At 42.4% G+C, this 18,905-nt stretch overlaps 1 protein-coding gene across 3 annotated transcripts in view; it reads right to left on the minus strand.

Moving 5' to 3' along the window:
• ino80 (INO80 complex ATPase subunit) overlaps positions 1-18,905 on the minus strand; it is a 199,588-nt gene that overhangs the window by 155,497 nt on the left and 25,186 nt on the right. For 2 of the 3 annotated variants that reach the window (XM_078562944.1, XM_078562947.1), the window contains exons 2-5: positions 7,575-7,761; positions 6,885-7,060; positions 5,512-5,582; positions 2,531-2,683 (exon numbers count right to left, since the gene is read on the minus strand). In XM_078562944.1, the coding sequence (XP_078419070.1) occupies positions 2,531-2,683; positions 5,512-5,582; positions 6,885-7,060; positions 7,575-7,717 (543 nt within the window). In that variant the 5' untranslated portion in view covers positions 7,718-7,761. The remainder of the gene's footprint in view (positions 1-2,530; positions 2,684-5,511; positions 5,583-6,884; positions 7,061-7,574; positions 7,762-18,905) is intronic. The other variant, XM_078562945.1, reaches the window with a different exon arrangement.

Here is an 18,905-nt window from a genome sequence, read left to right on the forward strand (position 1 = left end):
GAAAATATCCAATTGGAGGAGAGGCGCTTGGGGACCAAGAGCCCAAGTAGACCAGTGAGGGCTGGGCTTAAGGACAAGCAGGATAGCAAAGAGCAACAGTGTTTTGGATGAGCTAAAGTTTACTGAATGAAGGCTGGCCAGGAGAACTTGGAATAGTGGAGTCAAAGGTATGGATGAGGGTTTCAGCAGCAGGTGACTTGAGGTCAGGAATATTACCGAGGCATGCTTGGTGATGGAAAGAATTTGGAATTGGAAGCACAGCTTGGGGTCAAATAGGACACAGATTACAAACAGTTTGCTTCAACCCAAGGCAGCAGCTGGGGAGAAGGACAAAAATTGCAGGTGAGGGTATGGAGTTTGTGGTTGGAGCTGAAGATCATGATTCTAGCTTTCCCAATGTTTAACTGGAAGGTATTGTGGATCATCTAAAACTGGATATCAGATGAGCAGTCAACAGTGGCAATGGAGGCATGGAGAAAGATGGGTGGAGAGGTGGAGCTTGAGATCGTCAGCTTTCATGTGGTACTTGACCCCATGTTTATTGATGATGACAGCAAAGGGCAGCATGTGGTTTGGGGGTGAGCATGGAGCAAGAGTGCACTTTCTATCATTGCCCTTTCTATTGCTCTCCTGCTATCTTAATTCACCCAAACCTCAGGAGCAAGTGATGTGCTTCAGACTGACTCCGGTGCCAAATCTGAAACCAATCTTCAGAACATAAGGACATGCACAAGTGCGGCCCACGAGTTTCTTCTTCCCTTTACCAAAGTTACCAGGAATCACAGCACAAAACCCTGACCAATGGCACATTTTGGTTACCCAATGAAGTGGGGTTAGCATCATGAATATTCATTTACTTTCCTCATGATGAAACCTACCCAGCCCAAGCAACATTTCCAGGCATCGCCTTTTCTGACTCAGCTTTAGATTCCTTCTCCATCTCCAAGGTGCTGTCATAGGGGAGAATTGATCTCCGGATTCCTTGTCCCAACAGTGGAAGCTTTTATGTGCTGTATCAACATAGGAACATGAGTAGGCCATTCAGCCCTGGAGTCTGTCCTGCCATTCAAATGGCTGATCTATTTCCAACTCCATTTATCCCACCTTGCCTCAATATCCCTTCATATACTTGACTGGCAAGGATCAATCCCAGATATAAAATTTTTAATTGAGCTACTATCTAACCCTTTTGGGGGACAGAGTTTCACACTTCTACCACCCTTTGTGTGAAGAAGTGTTTCCTAACTTTTCTCCTGAATGATCTGATTTTAAGGTTATGTTCCTTTGACCTAGATTGCCCCACTGGTGGAAAAAGTTTCTCTAACTGCCCTATCGATTGTTTTCAAAATCCAAAGCACCTCTTAACATTCCACATCCCAGGGAATGCTAACCTAGTTTATACATTCCCTCCTCATAATTTAACCCTAGTAACACACTGATGAATTTGCACTGCACTGATGATTCTTCAAGGGCCAATATTTCCTATGGAGAGGTACCCAGAAGCAGTATCCAGATTGGTCTAACCAGGGCCCTGAATAACTGAAGCAAAGCTTCCCTTAAAATTCGAGCCCTCTAGATGTAAAGGTTAACATTGTACTTGCCTTTTTGATTTTTTTTTGTGCCTAACCGTTACATTTCAGTGTGCTGTGTACATTGACCCTAAATCTCCATGGACCTCCACAGTTCCTAGCACAATTTAATACTGGCATCAATCCTTTCTTAGGTCAAAAACGGATGACCTCAATATTTTTTATTCACTCATGGGATGTGGGCATTACTGGTTAGACCAGCATTTATTGCCTATCCCTAATTGCCCTTGAAGTGGCGGCGGTGAGCCACCTTCTTGAACCTTTGCAGTCCAACAGTGCTATACCTGGATTACCTGTATTGTAACCCATGTTACAGTTTGGTCCACTTGATATCTCGTAATTTTATGCTCCCACCTACAATTTTTGCTATGCCACAAATCGTTGCCTAAGCAGCCAACAGCAAACAATATGGTTCTCCAAGGACCACCATCCCACTCCCCCAACCCCAGCAGTGTAGGGCAGCTACCAATGAGCTGATTCTCAAGAGTGGGTGTAGTCAATACACAAGGCACATGTTTCAGACAGCTGGAAAGAGTCAACACCATGTAGACTCCATAAATTGGATAGTCTAAACAGCCAGTGTAATCTTATAGAAACAGACTACAGAGGCCCTCGACAGTACAAAGCTCAGGCCTCAATATATCCCATATTCTTTCCTCAGCACAAAGTATTGCCAAAATAACCACCTTCATTCACCCTCGTGAAGTGTACCCTCTTTCTGATGCAAGTAACCTCCTGATGTGCAGTCGCCACTAATTCTATTAGTGATTTACTGTAGGGAGTACACTTCTCAATGAGCTTTCTCCATTCATTCCCATTATATCAGTCAGAGCGTCCTTAATACAGTGTCCGTGGACGCAATGACCCTAAAGCAGCTCTGCTCCCCAGCAACCCACAAGATGCCAGAGATAGAAGAACTGGTATATGCTGGAGTTGCTTACCTCTCTATCATTGTGCACTTTGCTCTGATGCAGCTTCCTGTACTTGTGCAGACGCAGCATATCATGCAACTCCTCCTTGGTGAGCATAAACTCCCCCTCTGTTTCATCATCATCTGTGTTGGAGTCCGATGTCTCATTACTCAAGAGAATGCTCTACACAGAAAGGAGAAATGAATTTCTGTAATCACTCAACGTCAACTGGTGAGGAACACAGAGGCAGATTATTCAGACCAACAGTGTTGACCCGCTAAGTAAGCAGAATTCCAAATCCCACCTCCCATACTGTTCCTATATCCCTTTAACACACACTCTTTCACTTATTTAAATGTTGAGTAGGGTCAGCAAGATTCTGGGAGCTGCTTTCTCTCCATTGCCGTCATCTTGCTGGAAATGTGGTGTCACCTCCAAAGCCATCGTGGTGAGTGGGCAAAGCTCTGAGGAAGTTCTCAATTTAAGTCTCTGCTTCAATCACCAACTCAGGTTGTATATTCTAAGCCTCACAATCCTCTGTTCTAAAGTTCTTGTGTTTCTTATATCTCTGTCCGGGTCAAGGGGACAGGCTTACTAATTACTGGAGACAGACTGCTTTCTCCCTATTCTGTCCCATCCCTCTAAACACTTTTATCAAATCAGCACATAATCCCCCATGTTCTAACAAAAATAGCCCCAGCTTATCAAGTCTTTCTTCGCATTTGTATGTCCTCGTGTCAGCCACCCATCCAACTGAATCTGTGCTATGCCCTCTGGAGCCAAAGGCAGACGGCACATCAATGGCATCCAGCTCTACCATTCCATCACTCTTCATTATACTCCTCAACTGCCTTCATGCCGTCAAACTACTTCTCCAAAATGAGGCACTTAAAGCTCAGCTCAGGGCGGAACAAAACACCAAGGCTGCAAACAGTGTGTTTCAGCTGTGTGTGGCTGGGATTGGCGGGGCATCAGTGGCTAAGAAGCAGAGTTGAGAGCAGAGGTGAGTTAAAGTCGGTAGCTGCTATTTTCCTGATGTTCAGCTGGAAGATAACCCAAATGCTCTGTAGAAATTTACTTCTAAAAAGTGGCGTTGATAGTGAAGTGTGTTCCTATCCTTACTAAGTGTTAACAGCCAAAAGGTAGGAATGTAGTTTAAAATCTCGCTTCATGTTTTAGACATTGCCCAACTGCAACAAAGGCCACAACCAAAATCCAGTTCGCTAAACCTGACAACATAAGCTCCCCCATTCATTAACTGGATTTCCACAAGCCAAGCCAGGCAGAAGCAAGGAAAAAGGTAGGCAGCAGCCAGTCCTCACCAAGCACTGCCCTCGGTGCAGCAAATAGCAGCCACCATACCAGAAACTAGCCTGTTATTTGTGTGCATGAACATTCAGAACACATAAGGCAAGTATGAACTTTAAACCCAAGCAACCTAACATGAAATGCATACTGGATCACCTGCAGTGGTAAAATACTTCAAATCATATCCATATATCAACAATCAAACATCTTTAACACGGCCACATCTAATTATTGAGCAGCACCAGGTCCTCACCCCAAGAGACGATGGAGTCTCCAGCACGCTGCAGCTTTAGTAGTGAGAGACATGGAAAATCTATCACGCCACTGTTCCCAGCACTTGAACTCCTGGCCTAAATTGCACTGGCACATAGAATAAGGCCTTCCTCTACAGTGAGACAGCTCAATAGAGTTACTTTAGTTAGGTATTGCCCAGATGAAGAAAAGCATAGGAGCTGGTACTCTTGCAGACTCAGTGAAACATTAAGTTAAGTAAAAGTAACACAAAACTGTTCAGATAGCGTAAGAAAGTGTATAATTTCCATCCAAGGGCTTTGTGATCATCTCAAATATTAACCGAGCATTACAACTGACCTCAGTGTATCAAGGCTAGGGAGGAGAAAAACACAAAAATTGGCTAATGTTCCTGTCCATGACTGGTACGCCTGCTGGAAAGTGTGGGTGTGTGCACACCATGCCAAGATCTGGTTTGGGCTCAGTCACACTGTCCTTCGCAGTTAGCCAGTCTGCCAATACTCAATGTCTGGCCTCACATGAAGAATGGTTACTTGGATAGATGCTTCAAGGCTCCCCATAAGCGTTGAACTGCACCCAACAAGAGTCAGCTTTGGAATAAGAGAGAAAACTCAAAGGAAAAAAAAGACAACCTGAGGTTTTACAGCATATAACATTTCAGCTGCTATTAGCGGCCTTCAACAGACAGATAACAAAGAATGAAGAAAGAACTTGGATTAATAAAATCTCTCATGTTCTCTGGATGCCCCAAAGCACTTCACAACCTAATAGAGCATAGTCACTATTATGAAGTGCACAAACACAGCTACTTTATACACAAGGTCCCAAAACAGCAATATGATAAATTACTGGCTATTTTTAAAATGGTTGGAGAATGAATATTGGCAGGAACTACTCTCCTGGTCTGCTTCAAATAGTGCCACTAGATCTTTTAAATCCACCTGAGAAAATGGATTTTAATGACTCATCTGAAAGACAGTACCTCCAACAGCACAGCACTCCCTCTGTGCTGCACTGAGTATCAACCTGGATTTTGTGCTCAAGTCTAAAAAGTGGCACTTGAACCCACAACATTCTGACTCAAGGTGACAGTGCTACCACTGAGCCAAGGATGGCACTTGGGTAGTAATATTACAGCCAATATTACTGGCTGCAACAATTGTACTTCAGTTAGCAGTAGTGGTCTGGGGACCTCAGTCTGGTAGCAATATTTGCCTAGTTTACCCTTGAACCATTAGAGTACACACACAGGCTTCTCTCTCACTTATGTTCACAAAGTACATCCTGCAACATGTCAGTGACTGTGTGTGAGGGAGCAATTGAACAATGGGCATGTTCCAGGGAACAACTACTGTAAATTGCACATACTGAAGCATAGCATGCCTCCAAAGGGAGGTCACTGATAACATGCACGAATGAATCAGATTGCATAGACACTATTATGTCCTCACCTTCAGCCATTTCCTGCTTTTCTTCAGTTTGCTGAAATTGTATACGTTTCCCTTATCAACTTTGAGTTCTGCTGAACATATAAACATTGCAAGTAATTATTAGTCACCAGCACTCCACAATTCTCAAAGCAAATCAGTTCATGAAATATTAAACTGAGCACTATGCTTAACAGAGTTCTATGCTAACAGATAACATTCAGAATAATAGCAACCAAAGGCACTGTCCTAGGCAAGGAGGTAGCACAGGTATTCTGATGCCATACTAAACCAAGATATCAAAACTCAAGGCATTTATACCCCTGGTCTGAAAACATCTTATTTAACTGGTATTAAAATACCTCTCTGGCATTTGCTAATTGAATCTGAAGGCCATTAGCTTTAGGCCTAGCAACAGCTAGCAGTGTGAACTCTGGCGCGATGTCTTTGGCTATAGAGGATGATCGGTGCGGGCGCAGTAGGCACTACTCACTGAAAGTTCTGTCCTATGAATTTTAAAAAGAACTGACCAGGCTTGTATCTGCTCCCAAAGTGGTTGGTTTGGTTCTGAGCCACAGGCTCAGAACCACATTGAAACTCCTGTTTCAATCTCAGATCTGTGCTCAGTTTACTGATCTCAGCCAGTGTGCAAGTGGTGTTTTTACAATTGAATTCGCCAATAAATGTTTTCAGACCATGCGTCTGCCTGGACAGTCCATTCCATATACTCACCCACCCTCTGTATATCACAATTAAATCTAAATTTCTTGTTCATCCTCCCTCTTCCAAACTTAAGACCAAGATTCCTGAGCTGTAGTTTGTGACAAACTCCAACAGACTATCAGGGTTCAGTTCACCAATTCATTTATTATTTTAAAACCCCAACCAAGTGCAGTAGAACTTGTGTCCCCTCTTCCATTTCCAAACCTTCCAATTAACACTCTCAGGTCAGCTCCTATATATGATATAGAGCAACACTGAAGTGGGATAATCTCCAGTTACTGTAAATGACATACACGATACAACTTTGTCATTCATTTGTTTCTCCTGTGAGAAACAACACAAACTAAATCCTGTACCAAGTTCATCAGCTAGCAGGAACGCCAAAACACAGGTCAACTATTCAAAAGTTTTCAACTGGAAAAGTAAGCAGCATTTGGATTTGTGACTGCCTGCTTACTCAAAGGTCAAATAGCAACATTTACCAGACATGTCTGTAAAATTAAAAGCCCATCCTGTGTAAAATAACTTTTTGCAAACAATAAACCCAATGAGGACTGAGATCAAGAGTGTGGTGTCATTCCCAGAACAAATAGATTGTATCTGGTTACAGAATTCTACCTAATCTTTAAAGCACCTAACATTAAAGGCAGCATAGGGCCCCTTCAAATTCTCACCTGGATGAAAGGCACCATTTAGCGAGGGTGGAGCCGTCAGTGTTCTGCTGTGCCCGACTTCTGGTTGCTCTCCCAGATCCTCATCAACGGGCTCCTTCTTAATGCAGTTCAGAAGATTCCCAGAGCCCGTTTTAGACAGTGAGGGAGCCTCCTCAAGCCCATCATCGCTCTCGTCACTACAAGAGTAACAGAAGGACCAAATATAAGTTTGGTTGCAGTGTGAGATTAAAACATAAGAATACTTGGTATTACAGTCTAAATATTGAAATTAGCCTCAAGCCACTTAATGTGCAGTGAAGAAGATGGTTCGTTTATGCTAGTATCCAAAAGTGCCACAGACACAAAGTATCAAAGATCCAATTCAGACACAATATGAGGGATTCCCTTATTCTTCATCATTCTAATGCACTTACTTCAAATGGTGCACGAAGGGCAGCATAAAGAAACAGGCATATGTTTCAATTCCTGAAAGCAAAATTTCAGATTTCCAGCATCCACAGTTTCCTGCTTTTCGATCAGGCAGTTCTCTGCAGGTTTACACTCCATTACTATTGTAAATCAGCTGTGCCCCTTTGTGCTCTATTTTATGAGTTAATTGTAATCCTTTTAAAACAAATGCAATTCCCATCAGCAATCTACAAACAAAAGCAATGCTGCAGCAACCCCAGCTCAGATAAGCTGACTGCTTACCTGGAAATAGGTCTGTTGAAGACACTTGCAGCCTGGCGCAGGAAGGGGTCAAGTCGTAGTGCACGCTCCAGGTACTGGAAATGGAGAGGCTTTGCCAGCTCTGGACCGCTCCCATTCTCACTCTGAAGTAAGTCTGCTGCCATAGAAAGTTGCTCTCGTGTAGGAGAATTTGGGCCTTCTGAAGGTACTGCAGAGATCAATTAGGTAAACATGATCAAGTAAACACGTGCACGTACAGGTACATTCTTACAACCTGAGAGCCCAACCTCTCAGTGCCAACTATTTAAAGACAGGTCAGAGATTGGGAATTCTGCGGCAAGTAACTCATGTCCTGACTCCCAATGCCTGTCCACCATCTACAAGGTACAAGTCAGCAGTGCGATGGAATACTTTCCACTTGCCTGGATGACTGCAGCTCCAGCTACAATCAAGAAACTCAACTTCAACAAGGGGCAAAGTTGCCCGCTTGATTGGTACCCTATCCACCACCTTAAACATTCACTCCCTCCACCACTGATGCATAGTGGCAGCTGTGTGCACCACATATGCATCTGCAAGATACACCTCAGCAACCCATCAATGCTCCTTCAATAGCACCTTTCAAACCCACGACCTCGACCACCTAGAAGGGCAAGGACAGCAAATGCATGGAACCCACCACCTTCAAGTTTCCCTTCAAGCCACACACCATCTGACTTGAAACTATATCGCCATTCCTTCACTGTCGGTGGGTCAAAATCCTGGAACTCCTTTTCTAACTGCACTGTGGGTTTTCCTGACTGCGGTGGATCAAGAAGGTGGCTCACCATCACCTTCTCGAGGGCAATCAGGGATGGGCAATAAATGCAGGTCTAGCCAACGACGCCTGCATCTCATGAATTAGTAAATAAAAACTCAGCAAAGGTATGTTCCATTAAGAAAGACTATAAGAAGGATGCACCATCTGTGGTTAACTAAGTCGAAAATAGTAGCAAACTGAAAGAAAAAGCATACAATACTGTGAAGATTAGTGGTAGGTCAGAAGATTGTACAGATTTTAGAAACCAGCAAAAAATGACTAAAAATTAAATGAGGGTAAAATTGGAGTATGAGAGAAAGCTAGCTAGAAATATAAAAACAGACGGTAAATATATGAAAAGGAGAAGTCACAAAAGTGAGGTGAGCCTAGGGAATAAACAATGGCAAACATGAAAAGAATGGACGCGTTGAACAGGTATTTTGTATCTGTCTTCACTGTAGAAGAGACAAAAAACATCCCAAGAATGCATGAGAATCAAGAGGTTATACAGAAGGAGGATCAATCACAAGAGAAAAGATACTAGGAAAACTATTAGAACTAAGGGCTGACAAGTCCCCTTGACGACCTGGTGGCCTGCATCCTAGGGTCTTAAAAGAAGTGGCTGCACAAATATGGGTGCATTGCTTGTAATCTTCCAAAATTCCCTGGATTCTGGAAAGGTTCTAGTGGCTTGGAAACTCACAGATGTAATGTCACTATTCAAGAAAGGAGGGAGACAGAAAGCAGGAAACTATAGGCCAGTTAGCCTAACATTTGTCATTGGGAAAATGCTAGAATCCATTATTAAGGAGGTAAAAGCAGGACATTTAGCATAATAAAATCAGGCAGAGTCAACATGGTTTTCTGAAAGGGAAATCATGTTTGACTAATTTATTGGAGTTCTTTGAGGAAGTAACAATCCAGGTGGATAAAGGGGAGACTGCAGATCTGGGGCAGAATTTTAAGACAGCAGAATTTTATGTTCCTGCTGTCGTCAATGAGATTTATAACGGCCCGCCACATTTTATGGCCCTGTCCCTGCCGAAACAGGGCCGTAAAATTCTGCCCATGGTGTACTTGGATTTCCAAAAGGCATTTGATAAGGTGCCACATCAAAGATTTCTACACAAAATAAGAGCTCTTGGTGTAAGGCATAACATGTTAGTATAGATAGAGGATTGGTTAGCTAACAGGAAGCAAAGAGTAGGGTTAAATGGGTAATTTTCAGGTTGGCAAGCTGTTACTAGTGGAATGCCACAGGGGTCGGTGTTGGGGCCTCAACTATTTACAATCTATATCAATGACTCGGATGAGACGACTGAATGTACGGTAGCTAACTTTGCTGATGACACAGAGATAGGTAGAAAAATAAGTTGACTAGAGAACATAAAAATTCTGCAACGGGATTTAGATAGGTTAAGTGAGTGGGCAAAAAATTTGGCAGATGGAATATAATGTGAGAAACTGTGATCCCGTCCACTTGGGCAGGAGGAATAAAAAAGCAGTATATTATTTAAACAGAGAAAGATTGGGGAAATCTATGGTACAGCTGGATCTGGGTGTCCTCGTACATGAATCAAAACGTTAGCTTGCAGGTGCATGCAAGTGATTAGGAAGGCAAATAGAATGCTGGCATTTATTGCAAGGGGAATCAAGTATAAAAGTTGGGAAGCATTGCTACACCTGTACGGGTGCTTAGTTTCACCACATCTGGAATAGTGTGTGCAGTTTTGGTCTCCTTACTTAAGGACGGAGATAACTGCATTAGAAGGCTCACTCAACAGATTCCAGGGATGAAGGGGTTGTCTTATGAGGAAATGTTGAGCAGGTTGGGCCCATACCCATTGGAATTTAGAAGAATGAGAGGTGATCTTGTTGAAACATCATAGATCCTGAGGGGACTTGACAGGCAGTGTGTTGAGAGAATGTTTTCTCTTGTGGGGGAGTATGGAACAGACACAGTTTAAAAATTAGGGGTCTGCTGTTTAAGACTCAGATGAGGACAATTTTTTCAACTCAGTGTTGGTAGTCTGTGGAATTTTCAGTGCCCAGAGAGCAGTGGAGGCTGGTTCACTGAATATATTCAAAGCTGAGTTAGATAGATTTTTGATCAACAAGGGAGTCAGGGTTACAGGGGTGTGGAAATGGGGTGGTGGTGGCAGACAGGAAAGTGGAATTGAGGTCACAATCAGATCATCCATAATCTTACTGAATGGTAGAGCAGGTTTGAAGGGACGGAAGGCCTACTCCTGCTCAAAATTCTTGGGCTCTTGTGCCACCTAGCCATATGCGAGAATAAGTAGGAGCAGGAATAGGCCATTCGGCCCTTCAAGCCTGCACCTCCACTCAATTAATCATCTACCTCAACTCCACCTTCCTGCACTATCCCCATTATCCCTTAATAACAAAAACTCTATCGAGCTCCGTCTTGAATACACTCAATGACTGAGCATCCACACCTCTCTGGGGTAGAGAATTCCAAAGATTCCCAATCCTCAGAGTGAAGAAATTTTTCATCTCACTTCTAAACAGCCAATCCTTTATTCTAATACTGTGACCCCAGTTCTACATTCCCAGCCAGGGGAAACAATTTCCCAGCCTCTACCCTGTCAGAGTTTCAATTAAATAATCTCTTATTCTTCTAAACTCCAGGGAATATAGACCTAGTTTCCTCAATTTCTCTTCACAGAATAATTCTCTCATCGCAGGAATCAGTCCAGTGAACTTTCATTGCACTCCCTCCAAGGCAAGGAGGCTAAATCTGCACACAATTATAATTTCTATTCTTCCAACCTTGGGTTGTGTCTGGAAAGGTAAGAGGGGTGAAATATTGGTGTCTGCAGGTCTATCACTTTTGTGGGAGAAATTTAATAATGAATTATGAACATCACACAAGAAGTTTGAGTGTATCTCTTTCTGACAATGTAGCTGCATATTAAAGAAATCCAGGGACAATGCTAAATTATTGAGATCCTCTAAGCACTGTTAAAAGCATTAAACATCTTGAAATCAAAGCATGCTGTCAACAGGAAAACAATACAAACACTAGACATACTGTATAAAGTACATCATAACATAAGAAATAGGAGGCGTAGTCCATTCAGCCCTTCGAGCCCACTCCGCCATTCAATGAGATCATAGCTGATCTTCTACTTCGACACAATTTTCCTGCACTATTCCCATATCCCTTGATGTTTTTGACGTGTTGAAATCTATTGATCGCAATCTTGGACACAGTCCACAGGCCTCTGGGGTAAAGAATTCCAAATATTCATCATTCTCGAAATGAAGAAATTCTTCCTCATCTCAGTCTTAAATGGCCTGCCCCTTATTCTGAGACTGTGTTCCATGGTTCTGGTCCTATACTCAAATCCTCATGTAATCAAGGCCAATATACCATTTGTCTTCTTAATTGCTGCTGTACCTGTATGTTAGCTTTCAGTGACTTTTGAACAAAGACACCCAGGTCCCTTTGGGCATCAACACTCCCCAGCCTCTCACGATTATAGAGATACTTTGTATTTCTGTTTTTCCTACCGAAGGTGATAACCTTATTTTTCTCCACAATGAATTGCATCTGCCAAATTTTTGCCAACTCACTTAGCCTCTCCAAATTCCCTTGAAGCACCTTTGCACCCTCCTCACAACTCACTTCTACCTAGTTCCGTCTCATCTGCAAACTTAGAAATATTATATTTAATCCCCACATTCAAATCATTGACATAGATTGTGAACAGCTGGGCCCAAAGCATTGATCCTTGGTACTCCACTAGTCATAGCCTGCCAACCTGAAAATGACCTATTTACTCCTACTCAAACAAAAATAGCTGGAAAAACTCAGCAGTTCTGACAGCATCTGAAGTCATACGGACTTGAAACGTTAACTGTGTTCCTCTCCGCAGATGCTGTCAGACCTGCTGAGTTTTTCCAGCGATTTTTGTTTTTGTTTCAGATTTCCAGCATCCGCAATATTTTGCTTTTATTTATTCCTACTCTCTATTTTCTCTCCATTAACCAGTTCTCAATCCATGCCAGAAGATTACCACCAATCCTATGTACTCCAATTTTGTTTACTAACCTCTTGTGCAGGACCTTATCAAAAAATCTGAAAATCTAAATAAACCACCTCCATTGGTCTATCTATTCTGCTTGTTACATCCTCAAACAACTCCAACAGGTTTGTTAAACATGATTTCTCTTTCATAAATCCATGCTGACTCTGCCCAATCCTACCATTATTTTCTAAGTGGCCCGTTATCAAATCCTTTATTACAGATTCTAGCATTCTTCCTCGGATTGATGTTAGGCTAATAGGTCTGTAGTTCCCAGTTTTCTCTCTCCCTCCTTTCTTAAATTGTATTTTTAAATTGTGGGGTTACATTTACCAACGTTCCAGTCTGCAGGAACCATTTCAGAGTCTATAGAATTTTGTAAGATCCACGAGCGCATCTACTATCTCTACATCCACCTCTTTCAACACTCTGGGATGTAGATCATCAGGTCTGGGGAATTTATTTACTTTAAGTCCCATTAATTTCTATGGTTTTTTTTAACTAATACTAATATCTTGCAATTCCTCATTTACATTAGTCCCTTGATTCTCCATTATCTCTTGGAGGTTTTTAGTACTTTTCTCCGTGAAGACAGACACAAAGTATTTTAGCTCCTCAGCCATTTCCTTATTCCCTGTTATAAATTCTCCTGACTCCACTTGTCATGGTCCCACATTTGTTTTTGCTAACTTTTCCTTTTTACATACCTACAGAAGATTTTACAGTCCGTTTTTATGTTTCTCCCTAGTTTATTTTCATATTCTATTTTTCCCTTTCTTAATCTTTTTCTTGCTCATCCTTTGCAGAATCCGGAAATGCTCCCATCCTCAGGCTTCCTTTTTTTGGCAACTTTATGTGCCTCTTCCTTTTATCTAACACAATCCTTGATTTATTTCATTAGCCATGATTGGAACACTTAGTTTGCTGGGTTTTTGTGCATTAAAGGAATGTATTTTTGTTGTAAACTATGCATTAGTCCTTTAAATGTTAGCCATTGACTGTTTACCGTCATACCTTCCAAAGTGGTTTCCCAAACCACCATAGCCGATTTGCCCTTCATACCTTCATTGTTTTGTTTGTTTTAATTTAAGAACCTAATTTCTGATTTAACTACATCACCTTCAAACTTAATGCAAAATTCTATCACATTATGGTCACTCTTTCCTAAAGGGTCCTTTAGAACAAGATTAATATTGCCCTTTCCCATTGAGCAATTACATGTGGTATAAGACCATAAGACATAAGAGCAGAAATTAGGCCATTCGGCCCATCGAGTCTGCTCCAGCATTCAATCATGGCTGATAAGTTTCTCAAGCCCATTCATAGTAGTAGTATCAGAGAACTTTGATGACAATCTGCAAGATAACACTTGACTCCTCAGCTGAATCATCTCAACCTCCTCAATATATATATAAGCTCTGTGAGTATAGACTAACATGCAGTGAACTAAAACTTGCAGCTCTGAGTATGCATCTAATGATATACAAGTGCTTTGGTTGCAATAAAGGAAGCATCTATCGTTTCCCAGTCTTTTTTAATCTTGTTCGTTCAAAATGATTTCACCCTTTAACTTGTCCATTCAGAAAGTATTGATATTATGCACGAGATTAACTTTACTGTTTTACATGTCTCCAGTATTTTCATCTTGATATGTTTAACACCACATTTAAACGATCTCCTAGAGTCAAAGTCTTCACTCATCACTATGTTGCTCCTACTTCTACCCCGAATATTTTTATTGCCCATTTATGCTACTTTTCCTTGGCCTAGTTGGTAGCCTCTCACTTCGAAGTCAGTTGGTCATTCCAGAGATACAGGATATATATGATCTAGGCTAACACTCCAGTGCTGTACTGAGGGAATGCTGTTTTGTCAGAGGTGCCATTTTTCCCCTCAGATGGATGGAAGAGATCTCATGGCACTATCCAAAGAAGAGAAGGGGGGATCTCCCCAGTGCCACAGGGGTTACCATTGACCTGAAACTTAACTGGACCAACCATATAAATACTGTGGCTACAACAGCTGGTCAGAGGCTGGGAATTTTGCAGTGAGTAACTTACCTCCTGATTTCCCAAAGCCTGCCCACCATCTCCAAGGCACAATCAGGAGTGTGATGGAATACTTTCCACTTGCCTGGACGAGCATAAGTTCAACAGCACAAGAAGCTCAATGCCATCCATGACAAAGCAACCCATTTGATCAGCACCCCACCCATCACTGAAACATTTATTCCCTCCACCACCAGCGCAGTGGCAGCAGCATGTATCATTTATAATATGCACTGCAGCTCAAAAAGCTGCTTGAAAAGGAGCCCTGGCCAATACTTATCCCTCACCAGCCTCACTTAAAAACATAGACCCAAAACTTCCAATCAGCATCAGAACCAGTGTCTGATGCTGATCATACAAAAAACTACCCACTTACCTGCATACTTTAAAAAGGCTCTGACTTTGAATCCACAACGCAGAAAAACTCCCTCAGCACAGGAATCCTCACAGAGAGCAGTGAAGTGAATCAACGCAGAAGACACATCCCCTCTTTATGGCACTAGCTGCTGTTAAGGTGAGTTTAAATGTCCAGTTTGAATGTTAGTGAATGGATGAGTGGGTGAATAAGTGAATGGGTAGGGTGGATATGTGGGTGAGGTAAGTGGGTAAGGTGGCAGGAAGGTGAGGTCGTAGGTGGGGAGGGTGGCAAGTGGCTGGGTGACAGGTGGCTGAGGTGGTTGATGGGTAAGATAGGTAGGTGAGTAGTTGGGTCAGGATGGGTCGACAGGTGGGGGTTCTAGACAGGAGGGGTGTGGGCGAGTTGGTGGGGGGAGAGGTTCAGGGGAAGTCAGCTGGTGGGAGCTCATCAGCTCGCTTTGGGGGCGGGGAGTCGGGGGGGGGCGGGGTGGTGGAGAAACAGCTGATTGGTGGGGACTAATCAGGTCAGCTTGGGGGTGGGTGTGGGGGGTGGCATCAGTTGTATAGTTACCCAGGAGCTGGGCAACTTATCCAGTTTGGAACTGTCCGAATTCTCCGACTAACTCAAGAGTCAGATTTTTTCCAGAAGGTCTTGGGGAGAACGGGAATTGCCCATCGGAAATTCAAACTTCTCAGAAAATTCCCACAGGTTCACTGCATCAAGGCTTCCACAGGGTCCTGACGTACATCTTGGGTCATATGTACGGCCTCCAACGATGCAGAGGCTGGAAGATTTGGGCCATTATCTGGTCTCTGATACCATCAATCCCCTGGATGACTGTGCTCCTACAATATTCGTGCTAACTCTCACACTACTAACACATCTCATGCCAATACTAAACTCTTTCTGTCAGAATTGCCCCCTGCCCAGTATCCATTAGAGTTTAGAAGAATGAGGGGTGATCTAATTGAAACATACACAATTCTGAAGGTATTTGACAGGGTGGACACTGAAAAGATGTTGCCACTTCTGGGACACACTCAAACTCGGGGACATGGTTTAAAAATAATTCCTGTTAATAACTCCCGTTTAAGCTGGAGAGGAGGAGAAATTTTTCTCTCAGTGGGTTGTTAGTCTAATGAATTCTCTTCCCCAGAAAGCAGTGGAGGCAGGGTCATCGCACATTTTAAGCCTGGGTTAGATTGATTCCTTGGTCAGTCAAGAATCTAAGGGTTTAGGGGATAGACAGGAAAATAGAGGCCACAATCAGATCAGCCATCTTAGCAAAAGATGGAGCAGGCTCAAGGAGCCGAATGGCTGACTTCTGCTCCTAATTCATATGTTCACTGCTGACATGGCATCACATACTATTAGTTCACTGGGTCCCATTACTTCCATCTTCAAGCCAAAACAAGCCTAGTTTATGTTATCACTCTTCCTAATCTAAACCTCAGAGCTTCAGGAATAATCAGGGCAGTCTGTGCTCCAGACTCCTTCCAAGGACAATATATCCTTTCAAAATTGTGATGCCCAGAACTGCAGAGTATTCCAGATGCCCTAACCAGGGCTTTGTATAGCTATCAGAAAACTTTGCCCCCTTTATATTCTAGGCCTCTAGATATGAATGCCAATATTCCATTAGACTTTTTGATTATTGTTTGTATCAGATGACTGTTTTTTAATGATCTGTGTACATGGATCCCTAATTAGCTCTGTCGCTGAAGGTGAACAGGGGTAATGTTTTTGCCCCTGTTTGTTAGTCTGTGGCTAAGACCTCACATTGTATAGTATTCTAAAACATATCTCGATATCCTCATGGCTACTTCTAAAATTTTAAAAACTGAAAATGGCTGAAACTGTGTCTGTATATAACCCCAGAACAAAAGAAGCCACTTTGCAGTTTTGGAAATCTCACAACTCGTTATCTGAGGAACTACTAATGATCACCTAGGGACTGCACAGCCCAACTCCAAAGGGAGCTACATCAAAGACCTTTTGCATTTGATAACCTAGGCTGGCCAGCGGAGGTGGAACATCTACTAAGACAGGGGCCTCTCAAACATTCCTTTTAACCCATAATAACCAAGACTAAGACCATGAGCCTGGAACACAAAGCCAATTTCCAAACACTGGAAACATCCTTTGTTGAAGGCATCATGGAGGTAAAGTCACATGTCCTAGGCCTCTGGCTTGCTGAAGTAATATTGCCTTACTGAAGTAATATTGCCTTGCTGGGCTGCATAGTTCAACCTGCTTTTTACCATTTAACTGACAGCCTCACAGAAAACAAGCTCTGCCCAGGTTGAACACCTGGCCTCATCTACACTGCTTCTGCTGGAACTTCCGTACCATCGCCTACAAGGCTGATTCACCTCTGTATGCTTATCTCGTCATGTGAAGTCAACACCACGCAAAAGTGAATTCTACAGAATTGGTTTTCAGCCCACTGACCTCTGTGAACGAATGCCTCATTGGATTTTGATTTTGGACTGTGGAACCCAGGTAAGCCAATATTTATTTTTTGTGGTGTCTGTACTCTAAATCCTTCTTTTCTGTATCCCTCTCTTTATTGTCCAAGTGTGGAGGGAAGGTTGTGACTCTCCTGCATTTTGAAAGCATGCAAATAAACTAACCCTTTGGGTTCATCCTATCTCAAGTTTGCTGTGGGATTATTACTAGAAAATTGGGTCACACAAAAACCGAGGGGTTGGGAAATACACCACCACTTGAGATAAACGTTTATAGACCAGTGGTGAGGGGAGAACTTAGTGCTGTTTAAATTAATTCCCCTCTAACCTCGCAGTCTGTCTGTAAATATCTCAATAACTAATGGACAGTTTTCAACAAAACTTGATATGCAAATAGGATATGCCCAAGGAAGAACTGATTAAGTTTTGGCAAAGATGTGGATCTGGATTGTGGAATTTTTTTTAAAGGATCCACTAACATTGAGAGATAGAGCGAATGGACTTTTTGAAAGAATGTTGTGGGCTGTTTTAATTCAAATATTGTTAATTGTTTTAGAATGTTATCAATTGTCTCAGCTGATGTGGTAGAAGAATCTGTCACAACTGCCAAAACATGAGCAGAGTTTTCAGAGCAGGTCATTGGATGTGGATTAGCCTGAAGTCTCCTCAGTGAGGTGGAAGATCTTAATCTAAAGATTTCAATTTTCAGTTCTGTAGTTACAGAGCATCAAAGAGGCATGGAAGAACCTCAAGGAAGGGTTGCGCAATTGTAAGAACATTGAGTTAACACAGTTTGGCAGAGGACCCAATTTTTTTCAAGTCTTTCTTTTCACTTTTATTTCCTCATACCAAAGATCAATCTGGATTGTACCTTCTTTAAGCCTCAATATCCTTCCTATACCATAAAGTCCAATACTGCATACATTCTAGTTAAAGTCTTAAGGTTGTATCATTACTACTTGGCTTTTATATTTCATACCTCACAATAAAGAAAATTGAGTTTCTAAGCAGCATCATCAGCCTGCAATGCTGCCTTTAATATTTTCTGAACCTGTGAACAAGTATTTCCTTCCACAGCTCTGAACTGCACTGCTTTTGAATGAACTATTATTTCATCTACCAAAATGCATTATCTGATCCCAGGATGATGTTCAGCTCCTAACTCCTGCACCTTCCCCAACACAGAAAATCACTTGCAGGCATTAGGTCTGTAAAATTTTCAAGCATTATTTATAAACTCAAGGGGTTAGAACAACACAGTTGTGTAGGGTTCTGCTCCTGATTGAGGTTCAGCGTTCCCTGATGGAAAGTGTATCAGATACAGCTATAATGTTCCCAACAATCCAACAGATTAATAACTAACCAGGTCCACACAAACAGCAGTCACTTGGGTGAAGTAGTTTAAGACTCATGTAACCTGTCAAACCACACCCCAGCAAGTCAATGCTTCCGGAGAGGCAGAAAAATGGAATATTGCTTTGCAGGAGCTCCCAATTGCAGCACAAAAGTTCTCATCCTGGCTCGCGATACCATGTATTCACAATCCTAGACACCCCATTACAGAATACCTGTGCCAGACACCAGAGGGTGCTAACACCGATGATCCATGCTCAGGGAAAAGGGAGAA

The sequence above is a fragment of the Cetorhinus maximus genome, chromosome 18, assembly GCF_964194155.1.
Source record: "Cetorhinus maximus chromosome 18, sCetMax3.hap1.1, whole genome shotgun sequence".
Lineage (NCBI taxonomy): Eukaryota > Metazoa > Chordata > Chondrichthyes > Lamniformes > Cetorhinidae > Cetorhinus > Cetorhinus maximus.